This window comes from Metopolophium dirhodum, chromosome 1 (assembly GCF_019925205.1).
Source record: "Metopolophium dirhodum isolate CAU chromosome 1, ASM1992520v1, whole genome shotgun sequence".
Taxonomy (NCBI): Eukaryota; Metazoa; Arthropoda; class Insecta; order Hemiptera; family Aphididae; genus Metopolophium; species Metopolophium dirhodum.
The window spans coordinates 36,989,634-36,999,777 of record NC_083560.1 but is presented as its reverse complement, the minus strand read 5'-3'; the positions used below and the strand labels follow the sequence as shown (position 1 = coordinate 36,999,777).

Below are 10,144 nucleotides of genomic sequence, written 5' to 3'. Positions count from 1 at the left end.
GAATTTGCATGAAACTTTTTTTGTATGGTTTTTTTTTTAGGTAATTGAACCTTTTTAGGGGGGGGGGGGGGTAATCTCAAAAAAATGAAAAATGAAAAATAAGGACCACCCTAATATATATGCATTTTATCGTGGTAATAGTTTTATCATCAGTTCTCGTCCAAAATGTAGAAATATTTTAATATTTATAATACAAAACATGTGATTAATGGTCATTACAATTTTAAATTTGACTCTCCATATTAATTTTTGCAATTGCTTTTCTTAATCCATACAATAAAATATAAACTATTTTAATAAGTAACTAATATACAGGGTTTTCCATTTAACTTAAGACACTCGTTCTTTCAGAAAATAAATGTTTTTGAAAAAAATTTATATACATAATATTAACTTCTTACGAACAATATTTTTATCATAAGTTTTATAACATAGGCCATTTTAGGTTTTTTAACCTTTTGAATTAAAATATAAATTTTGAATTACATAAGCATAATATTATTTGGAGTATTTCCACATTCATTCGTTGAAGTTTTAAATACTTATAACTGGAGCGCAGATTTGTAAGCATTAATAACCTACTATAAAGGTGCTAAAAAATTTTAAAAATTCATAAATATATTAATATTACAATAAAATATTCAAATATGCACTTAAAAATTCATTTTTTTCTGAAAAATAATTAATAAAATTAATACTTTTCTTTAAAAAAAATCTGTATTTTGTAGGTAGTTTTAATCTATAAGAAAAATAGGAATCAATTAAGAGGACGGCACACGGACATTTGTTGTCTTTGTCCTACAATTGCATAACATAGCAAAATTACGCACAGCACATAACGTTTAGCTCTGTTAGTTCAAAAATTAGAGTGAATCGACCTATTACGAAACTTGATGGTAAGGATATTATTTGTGTAACCAACATACGAACACAGATAGTGTACTTATCATAGTTTACGATAGTTCTATTTTTTAACAAGGTATGCATACATAATATAACGTAAATTAAAAATGATCATGACTCACTTAAATACTGTAAAATCGTAAAAAAAAACACGAACACAGATAATGTTCTTAACCTCAAGTTTTATAATAGGTCGATTCACTATAATTTTTAAATGACCAGAGCTAAACTTTATCTGCTAAGTGTAAATTTGCCACTTACACTCTTGTAAGACGGAGAGAACAAATGTCTGTGTGGCATCCTCTTAACATCAAAAATGTATCCTAAAAATAATTTATTTAAATACCTACCTAAAGAATAATTTGTGTTTTGTCAGTAGTTTTAATATACGAGAAAAAAAATAATTCCTTGGGAAAACTGTTTCCAGAATAACTATGCAAGTGCATACAAAAACACGCTCTAATTATAAATCATAAACTACTCGTACAAAATTTGATTGTAATATATCTAAGTATTCCAAAAAACATTTTACTTTAGAATATGGAACTAAAAATGTATATCATTAAAAAAGTAAACAATTCAAAAAATTATAGTGTAAAAAAAGTAAATAATATATGTGTATATTTTTTTTTAAATATGTCGTTTTTTGACAACTTAAATTTTATATAAATAGTTTTCAAAGAACGAGTGTCTTATATTAGGACTTAAGATCCTCCAGTAGACTCATTTTGTTTTTAAAACTATTAATAGTTTTGTTTTTAGCTTCAATTTTTGCTTTCATTATTTGCAAACCTCGATCTTTTACCAACATTTGACGGCCAGAACACATATTATTATCTTCTAAACTATTTTCAAAATACCATATACATTGTTCAAAGACAAATCTACCCCTACCACAACATTTTTCAATACTATGAATTTTTTATAAAAGATCGTTTGACTCTTTCGTTGTTGTAATAGGCATTTTAAAGTAATACAAAATAATGTTCTAGGAATTTTTTACATAGTACCTAGAACATTATTTTTATTTCTTGTAAAATAAACCCGTGTTCATCCATTGTAAAATCTTCAGTATTCCAAAACATTGTGAAGTTCTTTTTTCAATTGGTTCCAAAGTAATGGACAACAAGCTATTAGATGAATCATCAATTGTCATTGAAGTATTATCTGTATTATCTGAAAGGTTATTAATTTTTTCAGTATTTGATTTTAATGTTGGATTTAAATTACAAGTTAAAATGTATTTTAGTAAGAATTTTTTATATAGTACTATTTACATTGTTTTTTTGTCTTCTGACAACTGTTCAGCAGCTTCATTATCTATTGGACTTATCAATTAATCTTCGCATGCACTCAATACAGGCACCTCATTAACTGACACTGTCAGCAAAGCATTAGGTGCTAATGATTGAAAAAAAGAATTTAAATTTTAAATTTTACTATATAACAGAATTATAACATCATATTTTAAAGGACATTCCCAAGTCATTGTCTTGGATTAACTGATTTAAGAGGAAAAATTACTATATTAAGTATGTTTATCCAACAAAAATAAGTAAGTTTCATATTTTCCGCGATCATTACAGATAGATTGTTGAAAATTAATTTGGAATTAATTAAAAAATATATATATATTAATACTAAGAATAGGGAATTCTTGTTATGAACTAGTGTTTTTACTGCATGGGTTTGCTTTATTCTAATTTATTAATAAAACTTTCTTTCTTATATTAAATTGTGAGAAGTTTATAATATTGTTCATTTATACTTTTTAAAAGAAAAACTACAAAGTTATTATATTATATAGCAAAATAAAACCTTGAATTTACCTAAACTATAATAATACAAAGCTAATTAATAATTAAAAAGTTAATATAAAATAAAATAACAAATAATACATTTTTTTCTTACCGTTATCTAAAAAATAATGATGGAACAGCGCCTGGTTTTAATCTGTTCTTTAGTATTTTTCAGTATTCCTGAAACAATAGAGTTCAAAATGAGTACTATAAACTCTTATACCACATTTTACTATTTTAGCAGGATTATTATTTAATCCACATTTTTCTCAGTTTGATCCATAAGATTGGGGAATAGCATTTGAAAATAAAAATCGCTTTTTTCCTGGCTTATAGTTTTCTTCTAAATAGTTATCACTACATATACGTTGCCATTCATGACAACGATCAATTACTAAAACTTTAAGCCATTCTCTTCCCATGTATTCATTTTTGGGAATTCTATATTAAAACAAATATCAATGAATACAATAAATTGTTAATGTTAGATTAGGAAAATAAACACAAAGTAGAAATTATTAGGCTAAACCGGGTACAAAATAATTTACAGTATCCCGCACCAGGATAATGAACCATGTCAATAATATGATTCAAAAATCAATGTGCGTTTTTTTTTTTCACAACAGTTTGAGCAAGTAAATTTCTTGAAACAATCGATACTCATTACTCACCCATGATAAATAACTCTTTCACGATTGACATTGGTGTTATTAGATCTATTGCATGATATATGCAGTTGGAACTTAGAAAAATGAACCCGATCAATGGGCTTGGGTAGTCTCGATCACTCAGGCTTGGAATGTATACGATACCTGGATCTAGGTCTCCTATAGACCGATGATTGTGTTTTGAGGTGTACTTTTTCTCGTGGTAGTTAACACGTTGAATGCGTACTGACGCTATTTGGCACAAGGTACATGAATGAAACCTATAAAAACATAACTTTTTGATTTCTTAGTCACAAATTCGATGAGATATTATTTGTATTATTTAAAATGAATGTTTGAAAAGCACGTATTTATTATTTTAGGTAGACAAACACACAGAGTAAAAAAAAATATTATTCTGTCACGAAAACTACGAAAACAGTAGACTACCGACTAGTGATAAGCGGAACTCCTGTAATCACGGTCTTGGATTATAAATCAGTAACGAATACTTTTGTTCGTTCCATCGGTACATAGTTACAAATTACCAAATGGTCCCCGACAGTAGGCTTCTGTTTTTTCGACGGGCAGTCACCACGTTCGCCGTACGATTCTACAATCTAAAACATTACACATTTACACGAGAAAAATTACACAAGAACAATTATTACGCAGAAATGAATAAATCGCGAAAGTATTTAACAGGAATAAAAAAAAATGACCTAAAAATCTTTAAAAATGCAAACGAAAAAATGTTGAAATGACTTATTAACATCAAAAATGACTAAAAAAATGACCTCAAAAATATCAAAAATAACTTTACAATGACTTAATATTTTTAAAAATGTTCGTTTTATACAATAAATTCATAATTAATATAGGTGATAGCTCTTTAAAAATTTTTACTCTCGAAGAAGCCTTCAAAATTATTTCTTTGCAATTTTAAATGAATTGATTGACTTGGGAATGTTGTTTGCTATTGAGGATACTTATTGAAGAGAATGAACAAATTAATCACTTCGTACAAACTCAAAATTAAGAAATTAGATTGGATCCCTTCACATTAACAGATTGACTATTCATTATAACCTATTAACAACTCATATAAGTAGTCTTAAAGTGTCATTTGTCTGTGATTAACTTCAAAACAAAAGTTCGTTCACTCTTTACCTATTTATGAAATAAGAATAATAAATTAAAAATATGATGGATGTTATTTATTAAATGTACACATGTGTACATTCTTCAACCAATTTGAATCTGAATGACAACCAAAGTATTGAATAAATAATATACTATATTACTATGTGAATCATAATGAATATCACTTAATTAACATACGAATATATACAATTTTTTGAATGTTAAAAATTTTATTAGAATATTATATTATTATTACATATTACATGAATATTAATTTAGATACCTGATAGCATAAACATAATATTCTACTTAAGATTTGTAATTCAAAATTAAAAATACTCAATGTAAACTCACTTGTATCCTCATTATTTTTATTTTCATAAAAATGGTAAGGACATTCTGGCAGGGACGGAGTGGCCGGTCAGGAAATGGGAATTTTCCAGGTGGCTTGGTCATATTAGATTTTATTAACAAAATTAGTAAATGTGTCAACAATGTTTTTGTATTAAAACTTTAAAACTATGAAATAAGATTTTGGAATGAGGGGGAGAGGCAATCGTTCTAGTACTTGATAAACGCAATAAAATAAGAATAAACATTATAACATTAATATTGTCTATGTAAAACCAATTAAAAAGAGCACATATGAGGAAATTTTTCCTACTGATTATTTGTAAAAATAAACGCTGAAACACGTTCAAAAATATATTTTTACATTGAAATTGGGAGAATGATTGTGAACACAAGTAACACGTTTAGGTACACATTTTTGCAGACACCTAAAATGAATCAACGTTTAGGTATATCATATTTTTAAAATAATACCACATTTGAGCACCAATACGTTTAAGTACACCGTACACAGTCACATTATTTCCAATTTTATTTTTTAGCACTCTTACATAGTAATAATTTCTTATTTAGTAGCTAACCTATATATCAGAATATACCTAATTTAAAATTCTTCTTAAATTATGACCATTGTTCATAATTGAAGAATTGTAATAACAGCCACTGAAGCTATTTGGTGATTGCATACCTATTCATTTTTCAAAGAAGTTTGTCTTTTCTCGTTGTAAATGGGAACGTGTTTGACGACCTGTAAACTAATAATTTACATATTAAATTCAATTTGATAATTAATATTACTATGATCAATTTTTATCAATCGTTACTATAAGCATAAGCTAAATATATAATTGAACATTTAATACATTTTTAACTACAAGATAATTTGGAAATTGTTAATGAATTTTGTCGAAACGTAAACTTTAAATGCTTATGAAAAATGGTGGCAATGTATCTCTTATATTTGTAAACAGATATTATAGAAACTATAATAGGATCCCCGTATTACATTTTCAAATCTTTGACATAGCAAAGAACTTTTTATTGACATAAATTTTAAAAACAATACTAATTGAAAAAATTTAAATGTATTATCCCCATAACTAGCTCAAAAAGAGTAAAATTGTTTTAAAAATTGTATGGTGTATAGAAAATGCTAATAGGAACATTCGGGGAACCAATCATGTATACCTAGGTATTTATTTTAGTTACACTTATAAAACAAAATCAATTTTTGTCAAAAATATAATCATTTTTCCTTAATTATCTTTTTACTTCAAAATGGATGAATAAAAATAGTACCTTAACGAGATTTTTGTTTGTGTGACTTACTACTACTTCACCAATGAAATTATTTGTAAAGACCTTTAGGCTTTCATATCTTCTATTACCATAATATATGTTGAATGTGATGCTTGATGGACTAATGACTTTAGTATTAGTATAAATGAATGATAACACGACAATATGATTATGTATAAGTATAATATATAATAAGGTACAACTGGACTATTTATAACTGTGACAGTACACGCACATCGTATACGCACTGTACAACGGCACCTGTGAAAGTGAGTATTACATACATCAAAGGTACATATATATATATATATATCCACAAGTCTGTGGTCATGTTATATCCGTAAAGAGAGTGAGTCGTATACTTTCGTATACTTTAGTCGTATTAGTTAATTTATATAAGTACTAAGTTGTACACACGTGACAAGGTTGACTTCTAATATTAATTGTATATTTCAATAATATATACTATATTTTAATCAATATAATTTTTACAAGATGAGGGATGTCATATAATCATAGTATTGTATCACTTTCTAGTTATAATAATGTTTCACTATAATATTAGTGTACTCATTATTGATTTGATTATATGTAACCGATTTTATATATTTGTATATTGTTATACTAATGGTAATCATAATCATGTTAAATAAAATAATTTTGAAAAAAGTGTTGTAAATGTATGGTCACATATTCTGGAGCCAGAAATTGTAATGTATAAGAAAACTATACTAGTTTCAATACATTATAATATGCTTTAAGAAGAAATAATAACCTTTTTTAAAATCGTATTTATGAATATATAAATATTTTTTATTATGTATAGTTACACATTCAATTGTATTTCAAACGGTTTTTTTTGATATAACAATAAGCTGATTATATTTATTTAAACAATCAAAAAACCTTATATACATAAATGTAAGCAAACAATAAATGCATAAGATGAATACATTACATTTTAATTGCATTGTAACTGATTTACAAGTATCGCAAGGTGGATAACAGGCATTTCAAAATTATACCCAGTGTTAAATAAATGATCCAAAAGTGTGCTGATTTCACTCATTCTTGTTCTTCTTTCAAGTTTATACTTTAGACATTTTGAGACCAAAGATCTATTATTTTTTTTTTTGGAAACTTCAAAGTCAACTTGTAAAATACTTATGCAAAAACTGAAACACATTTTGAATGCCAATTCAAACGCTTTACCATCCCCGTATAAAAGAGATCCTTTAGTTATGTTATTCAAGCATTCTACTATATAATCCCATAGAGTCATTTCCCCAATATTATTCCTATATAAACTGAGCAGTAGTTGTTCATACTCTTTATCCATGTATTCAGCACACGGTGGATGCAGTTTGAAGTTTTTATCAAGAACACAATAATAATCTTCAATTGTTTTAATGTCTTTGCATTCTAACATTTTGTTGATTAAGAACTTCATTGTATCTGTGTTGAAATAAGTTGTTTTTGTTATGTACATTTTAATCTGTCTTAAGTGGTTTGGCCCCTGATTAGCAGCTAACTCAGCCAGGTTACTACTGAAAGGAACTGCAATGTCAGAGTGAGCATCTTCCGGTATATTTTTTTTTATGCACTGACAAACTGTGAGCAGATGCTGGGCAGGACTCAATCCATCTAATGATGTAATATATCTTATTACATTTTTATCCTTTAAAATGTTCATGGTGCCTAATTTGAAAAACAATAATATTAGTTATTAATTATTATAGCATGGTTAGTAGTAATATGATGCTTTAGTTCAAGTGTTAAATTACCTGGTAAAATGTCTACAATATAATAGTTTCAAGCTCGTACAATTCAAAATATTGGAAAAAGTTGAAGCGGATCTGAACAAAACATAAAAATGTAGCATTAAATGAATTATAAAAACTATCAATCATGGAAAATATATTTGGTGGTGGTAAGTAATTAATTATGAAAATGCGTCATTTAAAATTAAAGTTCAGTCCACCACTGAGCACAATTACATAGTATTACGATTTAAAGTATATCTTAAATTGTGATTAGTACATATTACACATGATAACATAATTATTATGTGATACATATCATTTAGTTAGGTACTCAATCTTAATTCAAGGTACACATTACATACCTAATATATTCTTTTGTTTGCCGCAAACCATAAAAAAATTTATAGGATTCCTAGTATAATACATCTCATTGCCTACCTACTTCTGTTTGTTAGCGCTCTTAAATTTTATATTCATATTGTAAATATTTCCCACCAATCAATAGGAAACATTTTCGTTGCTGTACACATTTTTTAAACTTACATTAATAGAAGAACACCTCTGTTTTAATTAAAACAAATTTTTTTAAACTTAGGTGGAGATTTCGGGGTTTGCTTAACATAAGCATATGTTTTATTATTGGTTCACTTAGTGTTGCAGTACCGCATAGAAATTAAAAACTATATTTAGTTTATTGTAATTAGTTTGCAATTTAAATTATAGTATACGGGCAGGAAATTTGGTGGTCGAAACCGGTGTAAAACTATGAAGCTTAATTTGTAACATACGCTAAGAATTCAATCAATAAAAATATAATTTATGGTTAGCGTTTTACACATATAGGTATCTAAATTTAAGATGTTATAAATAATATAGAAAAAAGGTCATGGGGTAGGATTCTACCCCCTCATCAACATGGTAGCATTGCCATGTATAATATCATGAGTAAACAAACTAAAATATATTCAGGAAGCACAAAAATGATCACCTTGAACTGTAGTAGTCAGTATTCAAGTAGTGTGGTTTGTCGACTGTTGTGTGTGTACGGCAATAATAATTAACTATAAAATGTTAAGTTTCTAGAGTAAACATTTTGACCGAATAAGTTAATAAGTTACAAACAAAAAAAAAAATTACTAGTTAAGAGGACGTCGCGCCCGCATGTGTTGTCTCCGTCTTACACAAGTATGGCATAGCAAATTTTCGTTCATAAGTTTCAATAGGGTGTGCTCAGTTTTAATATTAGAGTGAATTGACCTATTATCAAATTTTTAAGTAACAACATTATCTATGTGTTCTTTTGATGATGTTTTACGATATTTTAATTTATAAGTTTAGTTTGTTATGAATAGGTAAGACATTAATTTTTGAAAATGCTCATAATTCACTTAAAAATTTAAATATTGTAAAAAACCAATGAGAGAACACAGATAATGTTTTTACCTAAAATTTTGATAATAGATCGATTCACTCTAATTCCAAAACTATTGAAACTGGCGAACGATATTTGCCATGTCGTCCGTGTGTAAGACGAAGACAACACATACGGGGCAACGTCCTCTAGAGTTAAAAAGTTTAAAAAAATTAACCTTTGGTAATATGTCACACAAATTATTAGGCATAAGATGTTTGCGGTCTTTGTTCATGAACGCGCACGGGATTAATATAAGACAGTTAAAAACAAAATAAAAAAAATAAATGGGAGTGATATTATAATACTGACATTCCTATAGTATACGATTGTATTTATACTTACTGCGTACGTATTACCTGACTGACGTGATAAATATATGACACGACGAATGTTAGGTATAAACAAATACTATATGTAGATACTATTATAGTATTTGGTATAAAAAAAAACTGTTATTATATCTAATTTAGCGTCAGAATCATAGATAATGAAGAATGGATAGGCTGCGCCTATGCTTTTAACATTTTATAGGTGCCGTGTTCCTAGAGAGCAGCTGATATCTTCTACCCATGGTTTAAGATATACAACCGTGCTTCTATCTCATAAAGGTGCCTGTTATCTCAACTTGTGTTATCACTTGTCTTATTGAAAATCTAATATTTTAGCCCGCCAATATTTGAATTCAAATTTCAAGTGTTTATAGATAATGAAGATTCTTTATTATGTATGAATAATGAATAAATCATAATTAATAAAATTATTACCTATGGTGTTAATCGACTGAGTACAGACTAATTTTATTATTATTAAACCGTATATTACCCA

General features: G+C 27.2%; 1 protein-coding gene across 3 annotated transcripts; it reads right to left on the bottom strand.

Annotated features, from left to right (window-relative positions):
• Positions 1-7,013: 7,013 nt before the first annotated feature.
• Positions 7,014-9,802, bottom strand: LOC132936217 (uncharacterized). Of its 3 annotated transcripts, none has more exons than XM_061002907.1 (3): positions 9,676-9,802; positions 7,927-7,998; positions 7,014-7,840 (listed from the first exon to the last, which is right to left on the bottom strand). In XM_061002907.1, exon 3 carries the CDS (start codon positions 7,833-7,835, stop codon positions 7,104-7,106), a length of 732 nt encoding a protein of 243 aa, XP_060858890.1. In that variant the 5' UTR covers positions 7,836-7,840; positions 7,927-7,998; positions 9,676-9,802; the 3' UTR covers positions 7,014-7,103. The 3 variants fall into 3 exon arrangements, with proteins under 3 accessions (XP_060858890.1, XP_060858888.1, XP_060858889.1); XM_061002905.1 differs by having other exon boundaries at positions 9,662-9,767; XM_061002906.1 differs by lacking the exon at positions 9,676-9,802 and adding an exon at positions 8,894-8,995.
• Positions 9,803-10,144: the final 342 nt, after the last annotated feature.